At 30.6% G+C, this 27335-nt stretch overlaps 2 protein-coding genes across 2 annotated transcripts; one reads left to right on the top strand and one right to left on the bottom strand.

The window, feature by feature from the left end:
• The first annotated feature begins 6552 nt into the window (after positions 1-6552).
• LOC143080726 (uncharacterized) lies at positions 6553-17645 on the top strand. The gene is made up of 7 exons (XM_076256725.1): positions 6553-6588; positions 9112-9192; positions 9551-9688; positions 12913-13023; positions 14656-14706; positions 15228-16377; positions 17358-17645. Exons 1-7 carry the CDS (start codon positions 6576-6578, stop codon positions 17389-17391), a joined length of 1578 nt encoding a protein of 525 aa, XP_076112840.1. The 5' UTR covers positions 6553-6575; the 3' UTR covers positions 17392-17645.
• A 3473-nt stretch (positions 17646-21118) lies between these two features.
• On the bottom strand, positions 21119-27278 carry LOC143080735 (transmembrane protein 170B-like). The gene is made up of 4 exons (XM_076256734.1): positions 27223-27278; positions 24291-24391; positions 23353-23523; positions 21119-22596 (listed from the first exon to the last, which is right to left on the bottom strand). The coding sequence occupies exons 2-4, from the start codon at positions 24382-24384 to the stop codon at positions 22466-22468; spliced, it is 396 nt and encodes a 131-aa protein (XP_076112849.1). The 5' UTR covers positions 24385-24391; positions 27223-27278; the 3' UTR covers positions 21119-22465.
• Between the last annotated feature and the right edge of the window lie 57 nt (positions 27279-27335).

Genomic DNA, 27335 nt, shown 5'->3' with positions numbered 1-27335 from the left:
ATATATATACACAATATCGATCACGGTAAAATTAGCACTAAATGTTCCCGGCACACTAACAATATACTTATTTCCTGTTAAAAACGCACAATTATCTCTTCTTAATGTCCAACGTTCTATATCTAGCAACGTGAAGAGCATAAATCAACTGCCTTGATAAATCTTCTATCCTTTGAAGTACTGTATAATCACTTGTATACCGAGAAAGTAACACGGTGCAGTCTAAGATAATTTGTAGTTGGTCATCAGTTGGTATGTCCCTCATTCTAAAGTTCAAGAAATCAGAGATAATTTCATCGATTTGGTTAAGATATCTTTCTCTAATGCATTGGAGTATTTTACATGTAAGCAAAAAATGAGAACGATCTTCGATATCTGTATCACATAATTTACAAGTAGGAGTTTCATTTAGATTATATCTTGATCTATGAGATTGTAAAATGTACGTATCAGTAATAACCTTTAGTTTCACAGATATTCGGACAGCTTCTCTCGTTGGGTCACTTGTATTTCCAATGGATAATAATGTATGGCAATTTCCTGGTGAAATGTTCGAGGTCCCAAGATATTTCAGAGATTTATAAGTACAGCTCTTTTGTATTAATGCATTTTTCCAGTAATGGTCAATTGCTAAACGAACGGATTTCTTCCAAGAATATTTTGTTGGTGGGTCGTTTAGAAGTACGATTGGTGATTGTAGATCGTATTTGAATAGTACCCTCTTGATCGCTATGAACCAGCTATTACTTTCTTGATTTTTTGCTATTAATTGCCTCCTTGCTATTTTCTTTTCTAAATGGTTTTCATTTTGGTTACAGATGTTGTTGAATAAATTTAATGATTTTTTATCAATTTGAGCTTCTATAGGTAAAATGCCAGACATGATGTAAACACTAGGATCAGGAGCTGATATAGGAACGGATAAAATTTGTTTTAATATTTTCTTCTGAAATGTTTCTAATTTAAGTAGGTTTTTTGAAGTTGGTAGTATGACTTCGAGACCATAGGTTAAGATGGGTTGTACGAAGGTTTTGAATAGTTGAATAGCAGTACTAGGATCAAGTCCATTTTCTCCATGCATACCGGCTGATATTAAGCTGTACGCGGCTCTTCTTGATTTGGTGATGTTCTGTTCAACGGTAGCATCTTGTGTTTTTTGACTGGTTGTTGATCTTAAGATGCCCAAATGTGGAGATTTATCTGAAATTGGCATTGCATTGTTCTTTATATATATTCTTACTGGATCCTCAGATTTTTTTTCGGTTTGAGGGTTGTACTTGTATAACTACGCTTTTTTGTGGCTGTAAGAGATAGTGATGATCTTCACTGTATTGTGCAGCAATATTCACAAGGTATTGTAGTTCATGTGGGTTTTCGCTAACAATTGCTACGTCGTCAGCACATGCTACTGCATTAATTAGCGTTTCACCTATCTCACATCCAGATGTAGTATTTTCAAATGTACTAAGAAGATCTTCGATATATACCTTATATAGATCTGCGCTCAATAAACCGCCTTGTTTAACTCCTTGTAGAACTGAAAATTTTTCTGAGATTTCGGTTGACCATTTTATTCGAGATTCAGTGTTCTTATGGATTTCATCGATCAGTAGCCAAGATGATGGATCAGTGCCTGATATATATACTTTTCTTAACAACATTTTTAGAACAACAACATCAAAAGCTGACTTTGCATCCAATAGTACTATATAGAAAGGTAATTTTTTGTCCATATATTCCCTATACACTTCTTCTAAAATAATAGCAGCATTCAAAGGTGATGTATTTTCCGTGAAGCCTTTTTGAAGTATGGACTGTAATTTTAGAGAGCCAGATCTTAAGTCTATACGTAAAATAAATTCAATGATCTTCAAAAGTATGGGAAGGACTGTAATTCCACGATAATATTTGGCATCGTTTTTGTCTCCCTTGTTTTTAAATACTGGTGATAATAACCCTGTTTTGATGATGTCAGGAAGTACCCTATCTTGGAACATTCGATTTATCAGTTTATGCAAAAATAATTTAAATTGTTGTCCGGCATATAATACATTTTCAATAGATATACCAAATACATCTTCAGCTTTTCCTTTATTGATTGATTTTATAGCTTTCTCGATAGTGTCTAAATCTACATATCTGGTAGCATAATGTTCACTTATCCTTTTTATAGAGACATAATCCATTTCACATAGTGCTGAATGTTGATAGTTAAACAGTCATTCCTAAAAAATGGGTACAATTACAAAATTACAGTGTCGCCGGAAAATAACCACAAAATGCAAGCTTAACATATGTCACAGATAATCTTTTTCGTGTTCTAAGTGATTAATATGTATACTAAAATAAAATTATATTCTTTTGTGATGTATATCTTAAATATATTTGTGTGATTTTCTATTTAATATACGGAAATCACACGAATTCCGAATGTCGCCAAGAAAAACTCCAAATATCGGTGTGAATTAAAATACTTTATTTCATCTAAATCATGATTAGATTTGCTTTTTTTATTTGACACTATATTGATTTTTATCCACAAAAATATTTTAGAATCAAAAGTTATAATATACACTTAGATTTACCCATTAAACCAATGTCGCCGATAAACGTATAACCTACCGTAACGTATCTTTAGGTACAGTCAAAACATATTTATATGATTGGAAATCATGCCCAAAGTGACTTTAAGCAAAGTTGATACATCAAATTTTAAAATCGTGCCTTTAACTTTTATTGCAATGAAACGAAAAATTTAAAAAAATCTTCTTTTTCTCTTTTTTTCGATTGTCGCATATAAGAATCCAACCTACGTAACGCGTATTTTGGAACGTACTAACCAAGAACAAATCAATTTGATGATTATTTCATTGAAATTACCCATAAAGCTTCTCAATAATCAGTTTTGAGAAAGCAACTTAACAATATTGTTACATATTTCCATGTATAATGTAAATAAATCTAACCTCCGTTTGAATAACCTCCGTGACGCAGTTATTTACAGTTAAGTTGTCAGACTTTTTTATCAGTATCAGCGGCTGCTGACACTGCCGAAAGTCATTTTTGTAGCAGACAGCATTTATTATAAAGGAAACAGACAAACAAAATACAGATTTTGAGAAAAAAAAAGTTGTTTTGAGAAAGGTAGGTTAACTTGTTTTTTCCTTTTATGTGAGCAACATTATAACGTTTAATAAACGTTATATCAGCCATTTTCTCAGATGTAAAATAGTCTACAACACAACTTGTGTAATTACGACGACAATCATAACTTTAACAGCGGTTAATGGCAAACATTTTCAAGATCATTTAGGACTCATCAATGTAACGGAGGTTATACAAATTAAAAAAAATCTAAACATGCATGTAAACACGATCATACCAATTGAAATTCTTGTACATTGTTATAGATACCAAATCAGTCCATCAATTATCACTAATAAATATCAAAAGGTGATGTAAATCATAACCGATATCATTGATTTACGTTACGGAGGATAGAAATTTAAGGAAAAACAAGTTTTTTTCTCTAACAGGACTTTACTCTTTTTCGATAAAGATTTACTAAGAAATTTTTTTAATTCTGTTGTCTTGTTTGTCATTTAATTCCAATATTTACATTCATTTATATGTTTGCTGTTGGTAAGAACTGGAATTGTCCGTTATGGAGGTTTTAAATGTCGTTACGGAGGATAGAAATTTTCGAAATGAAATTATTTTGACCCCAAAACTTCATAGTTGAGTATAATATATACATTATAGTGTGAAAGAAGATGACATTATATGTATAGAGCTAATAAAATTAAGTTGAACAGTATTCGGTTTAGGTAAAACATATTTTTGAGTGAAAGTTCATGAATCGTTACGGAGATTTTGACAAGAACAAGTCCATTTGACTAAAAGAAACATATAACTTGATAGAAAACAGTTTTTTAGTTTGTAATGTCAATAAATTGTTTAGAAAAGCTAGCATTAAAGAGTTAAGTGTTACTTTGTATCAGCATTTAGATACTGGTTTGATATTAACCTCCGTAACAAAGATGGGGGTGTGGATTAATACAAGCATAAAAAATACATACAAGTGATTCAAAACATATATAATAGGGTTTTTCATGGAAAGCTGTATTATGAAACTAAAATATTGTACAGCATAACATTTCATTAGTTCAAATTCATTACTAAATAAGTTGTGAAAACTACTAATTTGAATTATTTTTTAAACGCTATATTGATTCAGACCTTAAAATTGGTATTTGCTTTCAATATATACAGAATAATACGTATATATCAGTTTGATATGGTGGTTAATGTAACCCATTTCACATGAGCCTGGATTTAAATCTTGTGTTTTTCTCTAATGCAATTTTTAAGATGACTTTATACAACACTAACCTCCGATACGTTCATACTTACCTTGTCTTACAAAAAATGCTAAAACTTGAAAACAACAAAAATGGTGTAAGTAAAAATTTAAAAAATGACAGACTAGATACAGACACAGAAGAAAACAGCACTCTCTCTCTGCTCAGTTGAAGTTTATTTTTTAACAGTGTCTACATTCGAATTGTACCCATTTTTGGGGAATGACTGTAAAGTCAGGATTTTCAGATGGAATTGCAAGTTTACTAAAATGTTGGTTCCAGCCTTTTAATATGTCATTTCTCTCAAATATTTCATTTTCAACGTGTAGATCATTGATAAAAGTGTTTCCATTTTGCCTCTGTTTCCGTATTAATTTTAAAAATTTCTGTTTATCATTTTGATTGTAATTAATAATGTCATTTCTTTCGTTATGCTTTCTTCTGATTTCTTCATTTCTAATGGCTGTCCTGAAGTTTTTTCTAGTGAGTTTCTTTTCCGTTAAAAGTATATTATCAATATTTGGGGGTCTACCGGCTGATTTCCAGTTTTTATATGCCAATTTATTTGCTTCTATAATGATTCCGAAATTTCTTTGTTCCACACATTGAGTTTTAATTTATTTTTCCCATACGTTTTCTTCTGGTCCAGCTGTTTTGCAGTATCAGACAAGAGGTCCATTGCTTGAAGGGTAATCACTTCTATATTAACCTTATCGGAGTTTAACCTTTCTATAAAATCTCCAATATTTCTACTGATAGTCTCTTCATATCTAGATTTGTCTACCTTATTCCATCTAATTTTGTGTTTTTGTTTTTCAGAGTTGCTTGATTGTTGTTCTCGAGTAATGTTACATTTGATTCGCATTGATATAGGATGATGGTCTGATACATTAGATGGTAAATCAATCAGTCTTTTCGATGGTTCACACTTTGAATCAGTATATAGAAAATAGTCAATTTCAGATGTATCAATACCATTTACATTTATAAAAGTGAGGCCTTTAGAGTTAGTTTTCAAATTACATTCCACCATTAAATCGTTGAGTTTATGTTTGCGTCTGCTGTTATTGGATGGATTGTATAGATCTTCATTAAGGTCTCCTCCGACTATAATTTCATGGGTCCCACCATACTTTTGTACAATTTCGTAAATCTGGTCTAAACAGTCTAAAAATATGTCGTAGCTATCATTTGAGGATTTTGTAGGAAGGTATGCTGATATAATTATCTGTGGTTTATCTATGGTTAATTCGATACATTGTAATCTACTTGATCCGTCAGGCAGTGGTTTAATATAACGGTCTATTGATTTTTGCCAAAGCACTGCTACACCACCATATCCACGAGGCACATGAGAGGCCGCAATTGGGTTATCTGAATCTACTGCTTTTCCGACACCTACTAATTTCGGGTGTAGTTCTTTTAATTGTTCTAGTTCGAAATGAAATAGCCAGTGTTCTTGAATTAATATAATATCTATGGATTTCTCTATTTCTTGGAAGAATTGACCTGTAGTTTTTATGTTTTTACAGTTAAACGATAGAATGTTTAGAGTGTCTTGATTGTTGTTGTTGCACTCTATGTTTCTTTCTCGGTGACTAGAGGTTAGGTCAGTCTGTTTACCATGCGATTCATCTCTAAAAAAGAATTGGTAGTTGTCGTTAGGTAATCCTGACTTGCATTAGAGTTGGTCATGGTTTGAGCAGGTTGAGGCTGTATATTTTGTTTCTTTAGAGGATGGTTAATGTTCGGAGGCGGATGGTTGATGTTCGGAGGTGGTTGGAAATATATTGGTTGTCCCATTATATGATGTGTTTCTGGTCTTTGAATATTAAAAGGGCCAGTATATTGTGGCAGATGGCCATTTCTAGGTAGTATGGGAGTGTTGTGCTCCTCAAAGTTCATATCTGTATCAATTTGGACAGATGGTTTCGCTTTATTTTGCTGTGGTATATGTACATTTTGGTTTTGACCTGATGGTGGTGCCTGTGTAGCCTTAGGTGGTGATTTATCAAGCTTTTCATTTTCAAAGTTAAAATTTCCTTCCATTTTGGATAACTGTGTATTTTTTTGACGTAAAATAAAGTTGGAGACTCTGTCTTGCAGGTTGTTTAATAGGAAATTATTATCCTTTGGGGTACTTCTAACATGTTGATCATCTTGGTTAGTGTGTACTATTGTCGGTAGACGGCGATAACATTCATTTGTATCAAAATGGCTGCCAATGGTCAGTTTTTGTTTTCTTCTTATTTTCTTGATTTTCTTATGCTAACGTTATTATTTTAATGCATATCACAAAAGAAAGATATATAACAATATCCCTTTGATCAAACAAAATAGGTGACATCATGGATGCATCTACAGAAATTGCTCCACACATTGGCAAAGTAGCCGAAAAGGCTACATGTGTTGTAGTCCAAATAATTATGACGTCTTGAAAGGCTATTATAATTTTTTTCTTTGACACCTTACATCGTTGATGTAAGGCGTCAAAGAAAAAAAATATAATAGCCTTTCAAGACGTCATAATTATTTGGACTACATGTGTTGTAGTCAGTGCCAAAATGAAATGTAAATTGTAATAGACTAAGATATACAAATTACAACGAAGTTAAACTCAAACGAACGAAGTTAAGAACTAGATTTTTACTTTCATCTCTCTTACTTTTAATTGTTTTTATCAACATGAGATGTATAATTGAATACACTTGTGTATTTGTATTATAACTTTGGTGGTGTTGGGTTAACTTATGGAGTCATTTTTATACTGCAATCAGCTATTTTACTATACAGATAAAGCTATACGTATAAACGTTAGCTTTATACGTCAATGACCTCAACTAACCTATAAGCCCCGCCTCCTTACCGGAACTACTGTATTTCATCAACAACGTCACATCACGACCATGACAACGTAAAGTAAAAATGGTCAAACTTTTATGAATTTAAACTTTTATGTCTTCAAATTGGTTATTTATATACCATATTTATCAAATGTTATTAATTACGTACATTTTCCCTTTCTAATCCCTTAATATGTCAATGTCTTACCGCCTGGACTACGCTCATAGGGAAATACCCCAAAATGGTACCCCAAGAGGGAAATTCAAAACACTTTTTTAACAATATTTGTTACATATTTTTTTTATTTTTTAATTTTTTTTATCGATTTCAGTATAAAACATGTAAAAACAATATACGTATAGTGTCTTGAAATATGAAATTTATTTGTATTCGGCACGAAACGGGAAACTGCTCGGTAGAACCTCGCATTTTCCCGTTTCTAAGCCTCATACAAATAAATTTCATATTTCAAGACACTATACGTATATTGTCTAAATATACAGAGTATCTGTCTGTAAGTTATACGTATTCTCATTAAAATTCTGTATAGGCATCAAACTCTATAGGAATATGTGGGTAACGGGTCAGTTCAAACGCACAACACCTGGTCTTTTATATATATAATGACATCTTTATTATAAATTTATAAAGGACAATAAATTTACAGTAAAATGTATTTGGTTTTATATGTTTTACACATTTGTGTAATTGAGTATTCAAGGTAAACTAATGGGAGAAAGAATAAAACACATTTATTTGCTTTATTTTGAGATAAGTACTTTTGTGTAATATGAATCGATTCCAACATGTTCAAAGTTTTCTCATTGCCATTGATACTTGTTTATGTGCAATGCTCATGATGCTGATTAGATATTATGTTATTCATTATTATTTTAGTAGTATTATGTGATTGATCATCTTGTTAAAATAAATAGTTATATGGGGACGAAGTCCCCAATAACAGTAAAAAATTCAATAAAAAAAAAAATTCAGGAAAATTTCCCGAATTTTTCATTGTACTAATGAACTCAAAATCGTTCAAATTTTTTTTTGTCGTGTTTTGAAATCCTGGACCTGCGCAGAAATGTACAATGTACTTCCTTTTTCCGGCTCGTTTGTATGAAACTATGAGTAAAATATATATTTATCAGTCTAGTATAAAATAGGAAGGAACGTGCAATACCAATTTCATTTTTAATAATTCCTTGATATGAAAAAACGTTACCTGATGATAGCGTTTCTTTGTTTACATTGCACATGACGTCATCATTTAAATAACGTCACAACTAAAATCCCTAACAACAGAACCAAAATCGGAAACGTTACGGTATTTCCGTTTGTTTTTTTTAACAAATATTTAAGTTACAAAAAAATAATTCATACAGACTTCGTCCCCATTTACAGGTAATGCCTGCCTCATATTAGATTTGCTCATTAAATTTATATATACAAATGATATATATTGTTAAAATTTTGTAAGGTTAATTATAAAAATAAGAACATGTACTGTAGTATGATTGCTGATGAAACAACTTTCTACTAGAGACCTATAGTGACATGTTTAGAACTTGTAGAAGTTAACTAGTAATTACTTTCAAGTATGTCATGTATGATGTACATGTAGAATGGTTAACAAAATAAAATGTATACAGACATGACATGCATGACAGAATGTTAATAAAAATATGTCCCGAAATTTATGCTTACAAATATATGCTCTAAAGACTATGTTCAAATTTTCAATTTTAACTGTTAAGTTAATATATTCTTATTATTTATATAATTGCCCTTTTATGTAACTAAAGAAACAAAAGAAGTAATAATGTGTGCAAACAGCCCAGGAGTGAACATGGCAAAAAAGAACATTTTCAGACCTATTTTATGTGTTCCATTTTATATTTTTCAGGTAACTCTGTAGTTTGTGATTCATATGATAGAACAGTGGAGAAAACCAGATTGGTTAGAAATGTGATAACAGAATTCACAGGTATATTGGCTTTCAAGATCCTGTTGTATTTTACTTTTCTTTTTATTTTTTGCAGTTATGAAAACAACTGTTTTTGGTCTCATATATACATGTAGTAAAAAGAAAATAAAGTTTTCAAAAATTCATCAACATTTGTTTTATCCACAAATATTATATTAGTTCGACTATATTGATCTAGTTACATGTAGACATGTTAGAAGTCAAAAATTGTTATTCACTTTAAAGAATTATTGATATTCGTCAACTTTTAACTATGTTTGTTGCGAAACCACATTATGTGGTGTTATTTTCAGTAAGGAGGTTTGCTTTACATCATATTACCTTAAAACAATTACTACTCTGAATCTCCCTTTTACAGGAAATCCTCCTAAAGATTATCAGCACATCCATGGTGTAAAGACGGTAATAGAGAATTATCCACATCCTAATATTCACAGTGTTTCTTCAAGTCACACAATACCAGTAGGACCTGGAGATGTTTGGGAGAAAATGACTGGTAGGTTATTCCAATCAAATGTTTTTGTATACTGACATAGACAAGGATTATCTCCCTTACCTTTACAAATCACACAATACCAGTAGGACCTGAAGATGTTTGGGAGAAAATGACTGGTAGGTTATTCCAATCAAATGTTTGTGTTAACTGACATAGACAAGGATTGTCTCCCTTTTCCTCACAAGCATTGCTTATAAAAATTAGGTTTCAAAATAAAATGTCTGAAACATATTTTGTCTTTAAAAACGGGGGTAAAATGTAAACAAATAATTGCGCTCTTGTAGCTATATACACAAACTGATACTGATTTTGAATCAATTTTTTCAGGACATTTCAAGTGTACTATGTTTTACATCTATATTTGTAATTTTCTTCTGTTTTTAAAGACAAAATATGTCCCCAAAATGGTACTCAGAATAGAAACCTATACGGCTTCTGATTGGTTGATACAGGATTGGAATTACATTTAATCGAAAGCTTATCCAATTAGGTTTAAAAATTGCCGAAAAATCAAAGCTTTTAGTTTTAAGTACATGTACCATATATATAGATATAGTTTTATATACTGTGGATTCATAAATGTTCATGGGTAGCTATTTTCATGGTTTGAGGAAAACTTGCATATTCACATTTTACGATGTATAGAAAATATCTTCCATTTCTGTACGTCAGAGCCATTAAAAGTATGCCTTTTTCATTAAGTGAAAAAAAATAGACGATCTTTTTCAACTGCATTTTAAGTCAATTTGAGCCGCATGACCCTATATATTTTTTTGGTTGTAATGCAACACTAGTACAATTTCTAGTAACAGGAACTGCTACCCGTTTTTCCCTAGTTTGTGTAATCTTCGAGAAAAAAAATATGGAACACTAGTGGAACCCTATGGAAAATGCATTACGAATAATTGCGCTCTTGTAACCATATATACTACTGACATAGAAAAGGATTATTTCCCTTGACCTCACAAGTATTGCTTTTAAAAAGTAGATTTTAACTTAAAATGGAAGAAAGCTTTAAATGTTCTTGTATAACATAGTAAACTTGAACACTCCTGAAAATATTGATTGTGAATCAGTATAAGATAAGAGCAAATAATTTAAGATACCGGTACATACTTTATAGTATAAATGCAGCATAGTACATATACACTAGCACATTGCCATTAATCTAATATAATAAATTAAAACAAAAAGAGCAGTTTCTTTTTAAAGATTGATGTGTTTTCAGCTTTTAGTTTTAAGTACATGTACCATATATATAGATATAGTTTTATATACTGTGGATTCATAAATGTTCATCACGAATTGGTGGATCCATACGATGTGTGTTTAACCAAACTAGCTAAGGACATTTTTACCACATGGTAGATTGTGGTTTGTCATTATGTCGTCTAATCTTTTAATTACCAAACATGACTTATTCCCGATTGTGTCTGTTTTGCTGAGTGTGAATTCGCCTTACTATAAGACGTGTTACGGTACTTGTCTATCCCAAACTCATGTATTTAGTTTAAATGTTTAATGTTATATTTGTAATTCTCATCGGATTTTGTCAAATGTGTTGACGTCTTTTCTATTATATTTATGTGTTATGGAAACAAAAATTAATTACCGCCGTCATTTATTAGATTTAATTTTGGTCAACATAATCTGTACGCTAATTTAAGTTTGAAGTTGGATTCATAACAAACTGCACATATATATATCATGTATATTATAGTTAATTGCTATTAATAAGTATTGCAATATGCCATGTATGCATTGAGTTTAAATGCAATATCAGTATTTAGTTCTATTTTAATCTTTAATCAATCCTAATTCTATCTTACTTTTGAGATATAGTTATTCATATGTGACGTAATTTTTCTGCTGTTTCAGAAATTTCATATGTTCAAATTTTTAATGCCTTTTCACCATCGTATGTGACGTAATTTTTAATGCCTTTTCACCGTCGTATGTGATGTCATTTTCCTAATTTACTGCGTTGAGGCCTGGACTGAGTCGGGTGTGTCTATTCTGTGTTGGTCATTCATTATGTATTCGTGTTTGTTTTATGTAATGAGTTAATACTTCAGTTTCATTATTTATATCTGTTATATTCATTTGATAAAATTTACTGTTTGCAATAGCATTAATTGTTCTAAATAATTAGGATGTTCTTATCCCAAGCATACAAACTTAGCCGTATTTGACACAACCTTTTTCAACTTTTGATCTTCAGTGCTGTACAACTTTGTACTTTTTTTCGCTTTCGATCTTTTATATCTGGGCGTCACTGGCGAGTCTTGTGTGGACGAGGCGTGTTTTTGGCGTATTAAATTTTAAACCTGATGCTTTTTGTTATTCATTAATCATGTGTTTCTTTGTCTAATACGTTTTCCTATTTATTTGTATTGTAGTCCTGTAATATTATGTTGTCATTTCTATGTTATATTTAACATTGCCATTAAAGTGCGAGGTTTGGCATGCCACAAAACCAGGTTAAACCCACCATTTTTTCCTTTAAAAATGTCCTGTACCAAGTCAGGAATATGGCCATTGTTATATTATAGTTCGTTTATGTGTGTGTTACAATTTAAGGTTGCGTCGTTTGTTTTCTCTTATTTTTGAGTGTAAATTGACATTGCGATAAGACGTGTCACGGTACTTGTCTATCCCAAATTCATGTATTTGGTTTTGATGTTATATTTGTTATTCTCGTGGGATTTTGTCTGATGCTTGGTCCGTTTCTGTGTGTGTTAGTTACATTGTAGTGTTGTGTCGTTTTTCTCCTCTTATATTTATGTGTTTCCGTCAGTTTTAGTTTGTTACCCCGATTTAGTTTTTTGTCCATGGATTTATGAGTTTGAACAGCGGTATACTACTGTTGCCTTTATTCATGGATAGCTATTTTCATGGTTTGAGGAAAACTTGCATATTCATGGATATTTCATAGTTTTGGCAAAGTCTGCATACATTCGTTTAACATTTAAATGCATGGTTCCATTGTACCCATGAAATCTACGAAAATTGATATCAGATGACTATTAATGAATCCGCAGTACAGGAGTTTGAATTGGAAAATTTTGAATGACTACAAAAAAAATGTTTTTGAATGTACACAAAATCTCAAACTATCTCCCCCTTGTTAAGAATGTGTTACATTAATGAATATAATAAGTTATGAATGGCTAGTTTATCATTATTGATAAAACTTTCAACCTTACTTGTGTTGTTTCTTGTAGATTGGGATCAGTTAACTCCAGCAGAACAAAATTCAAATAAAAACTTCCTTCTGGAAAGATTTGCAGTGGATGATTTGGAATTAGCATATGATGAGTACTATCCCAAATTTGGTAAGATTTAAGAGTCTTTGAATATAGTTTAAAAGTATTTTATAACTATGTATTTTATCAATTAAATATGCTTTATTCTAATATGACGTGCTTCTTTCGCTTTGTAACCCATGCTCTAAATCCAATAAAATTTGTATGCACATGCGTATGTTGACTACTGCAGAATAATGAATTTTATCAAATTGTCATGCATTTATTATATTCCATTAATTTAAAACACTTCCAGACTCTTAAATGATGCACATGCTGTTACTTATTCATTTATTATGACTGTACTGTGTTGCACTTGGAAATTGACATGTTTGACCTAGATACGACAACCATTCATGCTGGCTGTTCCAAACTCCCCCCTCTGAAAAATCCCATTGCCAGTCACTTGTTGGTTTACAAACAAAAAAGGGAGGTTCATGGAAGAGCCTAAATGTACACAAACACGCTACACTTATAACAATCAGACATTGAAATTACCAAAATTCATTATTGTCCTAATCAGAATTGAAATAATTGCTGCAAGCTACTACTTTATTGTAGTTTTAACATGGGTAGGCATTATATTCGTGTTCTTTTAGCCCTCACTATCGCTCGGGCAAAAATAATCACAAATGTAATGCCTACCCATGTTAAAACTACAATAAAGAATAGCTTGCATCAATTATTTTTTTAATTAATTTGTACAGTTGTGATAATCTTAAAGTTTATATTCTATTTGAATTAAAAAAAAATCATCAAAAAAGGGAACAAAAAATGTTTATTCAAACTAAAATTGTTGACTCTACAAAAACAGTAAACATGACCTGTGGCATTATTTAATTGTGAATTTGAAAAAAGTTGAGACCAATAAAGTTTTATTTTCCTATATTTTTGTTTCTGGTTGTCTTAAACCTATACTAGTTGATTTCTGTCCTTTTATAAATTTACTCTTCACAATTTCTGCATGAAATTTGCTGTTGAAAAAAATGTGGCAGTCAAAACAAATTATGTAGATGTGGTATGATAATGGAAGTGATGAACATAATTGACCTTTGAATTTTACAATTAACCTCTATTTATTTCAGAATTGATTGAAAGTTCATACATATCAATTTATTGTTTTAAGGTAGCACAATACAAAGATTTTTCATCCCCAATCAGACATCTTTAAACTGATGTAATTCCACTCATCCTTCTTTAAATTTTATAAATGAGGTACCAAAAGAAAGAAGAAGGATTAATCTTTCAAATGGTTTTGGAGGTCAAGCTGTGTTGTACAAGAATCTATAAAATATTTTGGGATACTATGAATAACAAAGAATCTAAATTCATTCAAGTATGGACATCACAATATAGCAACTAATTACACAACAATTAATTATTTAATAATTATGTCATAATGAAATTATCCCAATTTAAAAGATTGATCTTTCTTCTTTCTTTTGGTACCTCATTTATAAAATATAAAGAAAGTTGAATTGAATTACATCAGTTTAAAGTTGTCTGATTGGGAGTGAAAAAAATCTTTGTATTGTGCTACCTTAAGGGGAGATTTTTAAAACTACTAAAAAAAATATTAAAACCTATGCATAGTTGAATTTAACAGAAATTAGTGGAGGCAAATACTTAACATTGATTTTTATCTTCATTCTTTCTTTGCAGGAAAGCTTCCAACAGTCCATGATTACAGAGTATTTATCCTGAACTGGGAAGGTAGGCGACACAAGAAAAGGTCTTTAGGTACAATCAAGGCTTTCATTCATATAATTACTACTGAAAACTCTAAAAAAAGGTTATGGATCATAATTTCCTTTAACTATTTTAATCTGTCAAAGATTAGTGTGCATAGATTTTGATTTTAATTTAATTTGTATGATGACAAGATATTTATTTCACAGGAAAGACAAGGGAGATAATTTTTGTACAATTACTGTCAGATTGTATTTTGCTATCAAAATGTGTTATTAATTCCTTGATAAGGACTGTTAAAGCATTTTATTATTTGAAATAATAGTTAATCATGAACTTTATGATAAAATACTGTTTCTTCTAAACTTCATTACATCTCAGATATATTGCAAATGTGAAAATATAAAGAATCTTTATACAAGTTTATTAGCAGTCAAGCATCTAAATGTTTGACAAGTATTTTGATTTGTTCAGATGTATGCAAAGAATATGAATAAAAACACTGCATAATTATGAAATTTATATTTTGTTCAAATTTCTTTCAGCTCAAATGAAGCAAGACCTTGAAACAAAGGATGACAGCATTCATCAGTTATCTAACCGTGAAAGTAATCTACGCTTGGCTTTAGATCATACCGTCATGCACAGTGTTAACCAACAGGGTCAGATAAACAATTTACTCAGTGATAATGAGTCACTCCATGATGAAAATAGTGTGTTAACCATCCAGAGGAATCAGCTGAGTAATGATGTTGGAGAGTTACGAGATGATGTTCGGCAGCTTAGTAGTGATAAAAGTAATATGAACAAAAATTTGGCTCAGAAAGAAAGAGTAATCTCATATTTGAGGAGAGATGTGTCAACTAGTCAGACAACCATTGAGCAAAGAAATGCACTGTGTTCTGAACTTAAAACCAAAACTAAACAATTGTGTAAAACTGTTGAAGGGCTGAAAACAGAAAATACAAATCTGAAAACAGAAAATACACAGAAAGATAGCACTATTTCAGAATTACAGACAGAAACCACACAATTACAGACAGAAAATTCACAATTACAGACAGAAAATACACAGAAAGATAGCACTATTTCAGAATTACAGACAGAAACAACACAATTACAGACAGAAAATACACAATTACAGACAGAAAATACACAATTACAGACAGAAAATACACAATTACAGACAGAAAATACACAGAAAGATAGCACTATTTCAGAATTACAGACAGAAACCACACAATTACAGACAGAAAATTCACAATTACAGACAGAAAATACACAGAAAGATAGCACTATTTCAGAATTAAAGACAGAAAATACACAGAAAGATAGCAAAATTAAGAATTTAAATTCTGAAACAAAGAATTTGAAGAAAGACAATATTTTATTGTATCAGAAGTTAGAAGAAACAACAGAAATCTGTGAACAAAAGGACAGGCAGTTAAGAATTCAAAAAATTAAAGTGGATGATTTGCAATACCAAATGTCTGAAACTGGTGACAGAATCGCTAGGTTAGAAAAAGTGAATGAGGACAAATGTGATGAAATAAATAGACTTATTGGTAATAATGATGAGCAGGCTGAACATATCAGAGAACAGAATAACACCATTGATGATCTGAGACATCGGTTACAGGAACAGGAGAGTATCAACAGAGATCTGTACTCACAGATTGCTGAACTCAGGCAGCTGTAAGTAGTCACTATATATAATTGATAGTCTTTATACTGTTTGTTCTTCCCTAAAACAAATTGTGTTTATGTATAGCTGACTTCATTACTGTTTACTTGTCACAGGTGATGCTCAAATTGATAAACATAAACGCCACATAATGCCACTGATCCATCCTTTGTGACTTTTATCACATGACAATTTTACCAATATTGAATGAGACATTATACTGCAAAAAAGAAAAACTAATGTAAAAGATGGTAACAGTCACAGTACTTGATGTCAATGAAGCAATTATCAAGGAGTTGCAGATTAAGATAAAGTGTGAAATAGCCAGGGATAGAAGAGGATAGAAGTTATCCTAATATTTTGATAGAAGCATCTTGGCATTGTTAGGGGACACATTAAGGAGATGTGGCTTGATCATTATAGTGACAAAATTAAATCCCCACATTGTCTTTGCATTGAAGTCAATAATTTTGCTTTTCAATTTTAGAACTAAGAATGTTTGCTACTCTGTTTTAAAATAATAAGCTTTTTAAAAGACTGTTATAAATTGATAGTACAAAAAAATGTATACAAATAAAAAAAACTATAAAACAGAAAAAAATTGAGGGTCTGTGTGCTTGTTTTCGAGATATACACCATTGAAAATTTGGCGGGAATAATTTTTCTCTAGACTTTTCATTCATTTAACATTGGCCACTATTTATTTAAAACAACAATGAAAAAATAACAAGGATTTAATGAGATTTCAGAAAATGGCTTATTAAAATATATTGAATGAAAATATGAAGAGAAAAAAGGGGGTTAATGGGTAAAAAATTTAGAGGCACATTGATGGATAAAACCAAAGAATTCTGAAAATCTGACAAAATGTCTAAAAACTGAGTAGCAAACCTCCTGAACCTTAATGTATAGTTCATGTACAATGTTGTTAAATGTAGTTCAGAATCAAATGGTTTTGATATTTTTATTTACCGTTTACTTTTTATTTCAGAGTTTTAGCACAAATAGGGGCAGCAGAAGAATAAAGACGTTAAAACCACAAGATCATTCACTTGTATAGTGCTATACATTTTTAAATCACATTTGTTAAAGAATATCATTGTTTCGATATAATTTTTGTTGATGGATGACAGTTTCTTATTACACTTATTGTTGTTATGGTCAGTTTTGTATTTATCATCTACATTAATTCGTACTCATTAGTAATGTTTTATATGTAAATTAGGGCATTTCTGTACATATAAGATACATTTCACTTTAAATGTGGTGTTAGAAATTACATTTACAAAAAATGTAGTTCACAATTCATAATAATACAAAAAAAATAAACCTGGTGACTGAAGTTGAATACAAATCTTTTTAGATTGAAATCAAAAAGAAATAATACTGCTGGTACATTTTCAAAAATTTGTTTTACTTGTCATATGCCGATGTGGAATGATTTTTTTTGCTGTATATTAAAAATAGCTAAGATTTTATAAGTTATTAGTTTTATATGAGATATTTATGAATTTTCATAATATTGCATTTTAATTTTAAAATTAAGAATATTTTCTTTTATATTTTTTTTAATCTTTAATTAAATGATACTTTGAAAGTATTGCAAATTTTATATAAATATAAAGTTTTATTGATATACAAATTTGAATTGAAATTTAAACACAATTTTTACCTTTATGAAACGTAATAAAATGTCCTGTAATGTGTACTGATTTTACTTCTTTATGAGGTTATCTTTAATGTTAACCAGGGTTTCCGCTGGCGGTCGCCATTTTCGCAATTTGCGAAAAAATAATAATTGTGGCGATAAAAATTCGTCATTTGCGAAAGAATTTGGCGAAAGAAATATATAAACCGATTTATTTTCCTCCATCTTGTTTATTTACTTTTTCGAGTTTCTCGGACTTTACCCGATCAGACAATACTCGGAATTCACCTTGACCTCATTAAAATTTAGACAGAAAATCAATAATCAGCTGATTGCATTTTATAGCTATCGACAACAAAGGACTAATTAATAAAGGTGTTGATTGAATTGTTTCACAAAATGATATGGTCAATTGGCTTCCGCTATAAATGTCACATACAGAATTTATTTACATCTTTGCGACGCACGTGTTTGAAGCAAACTTTTGACATCTCTCCCTTTAAAGATAGTTTTGAAAAGAAAGCTGTTGTTGTGACGAAAATTGTTCAAAAGTAAGAAAAATCTCCAATTTAAAACTTTAATTCTTTTATCCTTTGACTTTAATAAAGTCGTTTGAGTGACACATGCACGTGTTTCAAGCATAGTTGTACGTCTCAACTTTTTCATTTACGATGGTCAAGATAAGAAAACTGTCGTTATCTGGTTATGAAAAAATCTATCCAAAAGGCTGGGAACAACCCCTCGAATCAGAGTAACCCTTCAATGTAATGACTACAAATGAAATGAGGGATCAATTTCATGTGATAAAAGCTTTTGTTTTGTTGTAAAAATTACTTCTTAGTACAAAAGGGCACAACAGGAAATATATATTTATGTTACTTGGCGAAAAAAATAATAAAGTGGCGAAAAATATATTGTTTTGGCGAAAGAGGTGGCGAAAAAAATAATTGACCCAGGGGAAACCCTGATGTTAACATAACTTACAAAGGTTCTTCAATTCAGCATACTTACAATTTACATGTTAAAATATATTCTTCTTGTATAAAAGCTAGGATGGTACATTTTTGTATGTTTATGGCTGTTCCACATTGAACATGCATGTTGAGAGGGGGGTTTATGTATCAGGAGGCACCATTAGTGAAATTTGATGCATGGTTGTAATATTTGCGTAAAGAATCACATACAATTTGAATATGTTTGGATTTTTTATGATGAAATATATCACTAGAAACATATTTCATATCTTGTTGTATAATTTTTTTTCTTTTTTGAACATCTATTAATGATAAAATACCAGAAGTTGATGCTTAATATTTATTTATATATAGATCTTTTCATGTCCATATTTTATTGTAAATGATTGTACATAATTTGTATATAACCTTCATGTAAATATTCCATATTTATAGAAATTTTAATGCAGCAAAACCATTGATTTGTATATATGTATAGAATAAGAAATTGTACAGAAATTTTTAATGTTATATAATAAAAAAAGAATGATGTTTTAAATATATCATTTTATTTTTCATATCTATTTACTAGTCATAATTGTAAATATATATCATCATGGTTGTAATTTCATTGAAAGAATATCTTTTACTTTATTGTTCTTTTTCTTTCTAATCAGTAGTGCTATTTAACTTGGTTTCAGTTTAAACTGCTTGCGATTTATGTGTAAAACCAAAACTACATGAAAACTAAGTCTGTTGAGTTGATTGACACTTATTCATTATTTTTATCTTGCAAGGCAAAATAAGTTTACTTTTTCAAGAAGGAGATTTTTAAGTGGAAGATAATAAAGATGATAGTTTTCATGTGAACACATGTTTTAACAACATTAATTTGAAAGAAACACTTAAAGACACTGGTACACTTTTTGTTGAATCTGTTTGACTTTGTAAAAATATACAAAGCAGATTTTTTTTTTTGATACAATTTCTTTTTTTCAAAATAAAGATAACTTTGGTTTTAAGGTACAAATTTAATCTATTTTTGTAAACAATCTGATTTCTATCTTATTTGTTTGATAACATATCAGTGGATCCTGATATTGCTGGTGTTACTATTTTTAAAATCATGTTTCATTGAAAATTCTTAATCATACCTTTAGTTCTTCAATATTCTGACAATGTTTTCATATTCATTTATTAAAACATTCATATATATGTACATGACAGATATTTACATTGTTTCATTGCAATATTGTAGTAAAGGGAGATAATGTAAATAAAACTATAATAAAATGATACCAAATCTTATGTCTGTGTTTTGAAGATTTTGTTAGTATACTCACTGTATGGCACTGAAGTATTTCAATGAAAAAAATTGTGATGGGGGCTGTAGTAAATATATGCATTGTATTATGATTAAGTTTTGGTCTGTTTTTCTTATGCTATATGCAATAGGTCAACTATATTTGATGTATGGAACATTTATGATATACATGTCTGTCTCACAGCATTTATTTGACCTTGACCTCATTTTTATTTTTCATTACTCAGTGTTAAGTTTATATGTTTCAGTCTGTTTTCATAAACTATATGCAAAAGGTCAACTATATTTGTTGTATGGAAGGATCGTAAGGTGTACACATTTGCCTGGCATGGTTCATCTGACCTTGACCTCACTTTCATGGTTTATTGGTATATGTTTAGTTTTCTTGGTTAAGTCTGTTTTGAAACTGCAAGCAATAGGTCAACTATATTTATAGTATTGAATGATTGTAAGGTGTACTTGCATCTGCCATGACATGTATATCTTGTTTGGTTTTATCTGACCATGGTCTCATTTTCTTAGATTATGTTAAGTTTATGTGATACTTGTAGTAAATCTGGCTGTTAGTATTCTGGTTTGAATTATCTTAGATTTGCTATTTTGTAGCCTTCTTTATAGCATTCTAAGTGGTTGGATTTGGCTTATTGTTGAAGGCAATACAGTGACCTACAGTTGTAGAGTTCTTTGTCATTTGGTCTTTGATGGAAGATTGTCTCATTGGCATCCTACCACATGTTCATTTTCTTGTGTTGTATGATCCTATGTTCCATGTGTTCTGAAACTCACCCTTTAATTTTAAATAGGCTAAGGAAAAAAAAAATACATTATAAAATGTGATGGTTTTTTAATCAAACATTTGTCAAATAAAAAATAGCATATAACAATGGTTCTTTATATTTTAACCTCCTTGCATATATATACCATTTATAAAATTTTACAATAAAACTTAAATACTAGCTAGACCTCACAGAAAGAAAAAGAAATTATGGATATATATACATAGTATTTAATCTTAAACATGTTAAACTAGTAAAAAAAAAATTTAAATGATATCCACAAAAGTAATAGCTGTTACCCATTAATCAGGATTATAACTAATGAGTATTGCAAATGCTGAAAATATAGTCATAAGATATTGCACATTGCCCTGTAATTATATATTTTCAATTTTCTCTCTATATATCTCTCTCTCACTATATCACCTTGAGCACAGACTCAACGCAGAGTGAGATACATTTAACATATAACTTGGTTATTTTTTACGCATGACTAAGATTGAATGGTTAATATACCCGAGGAATAACAAAATAATGCCTTTATATGCATTTCTCAGAAAACTTATTCCTGATTATTGTTAATTGTAAACATATCTATATATATAAACACTAGTAGTGAATTTAAACAATATTGGCATTCTATATACGAAAAAATATCTAATAATTTATTGGCATTGCCATACACATGCTATCAGTATATCTCAATGAAGATTGGATGTTAACATGGTGAAGTGACTTCAGCCTAAAATCTCTCAAGCCATGCTGATAATGAAATAAGACATAAAAAAAAATATTTAAGCAAAGCACTGAATGGTGTTTGATGCTAACTGGATGTGAAACTTGAAATCTTTGGTGCCTAAAAATATATTTCAGATTGGACAGATAACTCTGTTATCCTTCTTCAACTTTTGTGTTATGAGATAAATATCTGTTAATCTGAGGCTTTGAGCTAGGTGAACCAACATTCTAATTAAGTAAAATTATCCTGACTAGAATTGAAATGCACAAACTAGTGTATGTTCTAAACAACAAAACAAACACAACTGACAATGACATTTGACCTCAAAATTCATCATATAAATGTCTGTATAATAGTCTTGTTTAAATACTTTACATTTAATAATTATAACTTCATAATCTTCATGACTTGAGTACTATAATGAGTAGGAGGACACCAGTATTTTGAAACTTCGCAGCTTGAAATGTTATATTTATTCATCAGTTATGTCCTCATTCAGATAGGCAGTCTTTTATTCTTTGAGTCATAATTCTTGTGACGTCATAATAACATGGCCTTTATCTCAATGTAGCTACATTCAGATAGGCTTGAAGGGCCTCACACTTTTGAATTAATTGATGTTTATAATGCCTGTGACAGACAGGGTGTCTTAGCCTTTATCACAATGTAGCTAGAATTCTACTGAATGATACAACTATCACTACTACAGTTTGTCCAAGTCCCCATAACAAGGCAATGAATGGCTTCATCTCAAAGTCAGATCCACGATAAAATCCAGCAATTGTAGCACCTGAAAAATTGAAAAAATACTTTTAAATTGGTTATACTCAGTGAATATATAATCATATTTACCCGATTTCCCATTTTCATATTCGGTTATTGTAAATCATGATAATTATCAGCTTTGCATATGAATAGTTAAAAAATTCACTATATTAACAGGATGCAAGCTTATTACCAGGTTTAAGTAAAGTTCTATAAATTTGAAAGTGTCATTTATTTATGCTGTCTTTCTTAACACATATTCATGTCTTTATTAGATTATCAAATTTCAAATCAATGAGTGCGTACGTAATACATGTATTGAGTTTTAATTTGTATTTTTAGTTGATTAAAATCATAAAGAAATATTTTTTACCTTCACAAAAAACATAATGACATAACTTGTATTCATAAAAAGTTGAAATTGATGAGAGTTGTTAAATTAAATTTTTTTTGTTGTTGTAACAAGTTGTTCTTTACCTGGCTCTAATGGGAGATAACTCAGGTAAATATAGAGAAACATGAATGTGTATTGCTCAATGTCTAGTGAGAAAAAAATGTTATATGATTTTAGCCATTGACCATCTGACAATAATATTCCATTTAAGAAAGTTGTCAGACGGTCCATGGAAGAAATATTACACAATTTCTGCTAAAATAACACTATTTGTGCTTAATTTAATAAACAGTGTAGAGGATTGTTCCAACAGTAACAGACAGTAACAAAGATTCCAGATTGTTTGGAATGTTAGGAAGAAGTATGTCAACACAGGAGAATACCTACTTGTAATAACACCACCTGTTAATGGACATAAAACTCCCATCACTATAATGACCAGTGACATCCATCGTCCAATCTTATGTTTTCTCAAGCGTACAAAGGCTAAAATGGCTGCTATGGCATGAACAAAGATGGAGGTGAATAAGGCCCATAAGAATACCTGGTACCAGATTTCTGAAATGAAATACAAAAATTTTTAGCATGTATTAATAAATGAAAGAGCTAGCCATCAATTGTTTACTTTGTTTAATGTAATAAGAAATTTAAAACTATCAAGTAATGAACACATTCATTGACTGTTGTTTAAAAGCACTTAGAGTCTATAAGTATACATTTTGGTCCGAGTACACAGTTATTTCGTAGTGCATTTCTTTTAGACAATAAATGAAAATTAAAAAAATCCCACCTGCCCTTTCTCAATAATATTTTTACAGTGTGTTGTACTACTTTTGGGACAAATTATGTCAAAATTATAGAAAACTTCATCAGCTCTAACTCAAAATATGGACAATTTTATGTTAAGGGGGTCTTGAAATCTTTTGACAGCTTCCGAAGTGCTAATTTTTGACCTTTTTCAGCTGGACCTAATCACTACTTTACATTAATATTTATGACCCAAATTTTTTTACAGTGTCATTCCATCCCCATGCTTGCTATATGGGGCATAAAACATAAAGAAATAAATTTGGAAGGGGTACCGGTATTTAAAAAAATTGGCAAGTAACACACTAAGGACTATATTCGTGGACAACAAAAATCAAAGGACGATAACTGTGTACTCTGACCTTTTGACCTAAATATTTTTTTAAATATTTTATAACAAGAAGTAGCCAAGAGAAGAAGAATAACATGGAAATCAGTGGGACAAACATGAGACAAAAATCAAATAGAGTTCTATGAAATAACCAATATATATTCCTATTCATGCCAAAAAAACTTACCTGCAAAACTTTTAGCTGATTCTCCCGGAGTAAGACCTAACATATCAAATATATTAAATGGTGGAGTGAACTCATCCTGCGATCCGGACGACATGGTTTACCTAGAAATAGAAGTTATAATCCAATGATTCCGAGATTTTAGAAGAGAACAATTAGGTTTGCTTTATCATGTTCATATTGCCAGATGATGTACATATTCAAAAACCTTTTGGGTGGGGAAAATCATATAAAATGCTCATACATAAATTTTCAAGAAAATAGACTTACAATGTGTCTAGTAATTGTCTAGTATAAATTCATGAAATTGTTTGAAGTTGGACTAAGATATCATAAATATTGAAGTATTGTGTTAATAGATACTACATGTATTCATTATATATAAATCTTTATTTCATAATTGAGCATGTTGAGCTAAAAATATATAGGGGTCTTCGAGCTACATGTACATGTATACAGCCATAGGTACAATGTAGTATTTACACAAGTACATGTATTTATGCATTTACTGGAATTAAAGGTAAATAATTTTGGAGTTTGAATAATCTCCCTGTCGTTATTAGTTGTCTTTACAATAGTAGGTTTTATATTTGTTTAGTGTTGTTTTTTTCTGTATTCAAACCAAAAAATTGTAAAAAATATATATTTGATGCCAGTTTGACCTCCATGACCTCATCATGCATGTCATGCTCATAAGTTGAAAATAAAGTGACAATAGAACAGTATGGCTAAAAAATAAAATGACCAACAGACAAACAACAGCACACAAAACACAACATAGAAAACTTAGATCAGATTATATAACATATATGTATAAGTAAACATTCAATTTATATGTTTAATCCAGGAAAGTTATTTATTTTCTGAAGCATAAATTTAGGTTGTAAGAAATCAAACCTCCCATTGGAAATAAATAAGCACTATTAAAGTTGAAGTATTGTTTAAACTATGACAATCAATGTTGATATTTTAATTTTGTTTGGCCTGTAAGCATGGTGAGTTGCTGTAATGGATATTGACTCCAATTTCAAATTTTTCTCTTGAAACATGTGTTTTGATTTTAGTTTGTCAGGTTTGTACTGAAAGGTTTATTATAAAAAGTCATGTGAATATAAGTGGGATTAGTATGATAAGGCCTTTACCATGTTTACCATATTTACAATCTGCTTTACTTTTTTTTAAATTTATTATATGTAACACATCATATCATGTTTGGTATTTTTAAGAACATTGCACATGTAACAGGCTATTATTTGAACTTGGAATTATTTTTAATTATGGAATTTGTATAATTTCTTGTTTAAAATTTTTAATAAATTTCATGTTTATTTGGTATTATAATCTTTTGAGCGGTTAATAACCCTTTCCATACAAAATATTTTGGTTAGATAGTGTTGTGCGCGGCACAGTACATTCTATTGAAAATATACTATTTTCTTTGTAATAGAAAGTGTTGTGCACAGCACAGAACATTTCAGTACAGAATAAACATGGAATTTATTAAAAATTTCAATAACAAGAAATCAAGCAAATTCCATAATTAAATAATTCCAAGTTCAAATAATAGCCTGTTACGTATACTTTAATTAGAGATGTATCATGCTTATAAACTATTATTATATTGATTGATTGATTGGTTTTTACCGCCACTTAAGAGGTAGAGAAAGCCAGAGTGTCCGGAGATAGAGAACCCCCTACAGAAGTTTGTCTGTTATTTAAAAAAATTATCATGTTTATAAAATATCTTTTCTTTTTTCATCTAAACCATGATGAATCCCAAGAAACTGATAAATGTTGTTTACATACATGTATGTCATTGTACTCCCAGGCAAGACACCCAGTAAAAATAATGACCGACTTCCAATGGTGAGATGACTATCAGAAGCAATTTTGCTGATGGTACCAGATATGGGAACAATAAGGAGGAAATAATTATGCGATTAAGTCAACACCAAAAAAAATGCGTTTGGAAAACATAATTTTGAATAAATGCGGAGTAAAATTTATGTATGAAGCGCTTTAGCCCAATTAGAATAACATCGGTAGGAAAACTGACAATCATTGGCGACAAGTCCACATGCCCAGTGTGGGATTCAAACTCATAACCTCAGTATATTCAGTGTCAATGAGGTAGATATTTGATAATCAGACCTGAGGCTAATATACATGTACATCATACATGTGTGACGGGATTGCTTCCCTTAGAAAACTTAGTAGATACATAGTCAGCCATAAGCGGTTGAGCTAGGGAAGTACTTTTTTAGCTCAGTCGGTTAGCGCGCTGCCTTGTAACACAAAGGTCCCGGTGGAGACAAGCGATTTTGTAATGAAATTTGTGCTCTCCGGTTACAATGGCGCCCAACAATAACAACCCACGGTTAGAAGAATTACCTAGCCAGGTTAAAATATAAATATAAAAAAGATGAAAATATCATCATTATAGAGTATAATGACTCTTGATGTGGGGGAAGTGTGACAGGATACACCTTATCGCTAATCCCGGCTGACCCGCCCGCTTGAACTTTTGACGTCAACAACAATCACTTTTCCATTGTGGCGTCAGATATTTTGTTTTATGACGTCAAAATTTTACGGGAACCTGTGTGATTTCCAGCAATGGCGGACAAATAGCGATAAGGTGTATTGCTTCCCTTAGAAAACTTAGTAGATACTTAGTCAGCCGTAAGCGGTTGAGCTAGGGAAGTACTTCTTTAGCTCAGTCGGTTAGCGCGCTGCCTTGTAACACAGAGGTCCCGGTGGAGACTAGCGATTTTGTAATGAAATTCGTGCTCTCCGGTTACACATGTAAACTGGTCAGATAATTTGAGTGTACATTATTTGTAAGTAAATAATTTGTCTGGTAACTGTGGTTGTGTTTGATCACTGTTTCATATTGATGATGGGAGGTAATTTTTTGATAATCTAAAAACTTAACCTTTCCCATTAAACCTCTTGATAATCATATGGTACAATCTGAAAAACCTGTTACAATAGACAGGTTGACTATAAAGTGGTCATTTCTCGGTACAATTATTTTCTTATTTGCTC

The sequence above is a fragment of the Mytilus galloprovincialis genome, chromosome 6, assembly GCF_965363235.1.
Source record: "Mytilus galloprovincialis chromosome 6, xbMytGall1.hap1.1, whole genome shotgun sequence".
NCBI lineage: Eukaryota > Metazoa > Mollusca > Bivalvia > Mytilida > Mytilidae > Mytilus > Mytilus galloprovincialis.
Note: the sequence above shows the minus strand (reverse complement) of the source record. Positions and strands in the feature narration are given on the sequence as shown.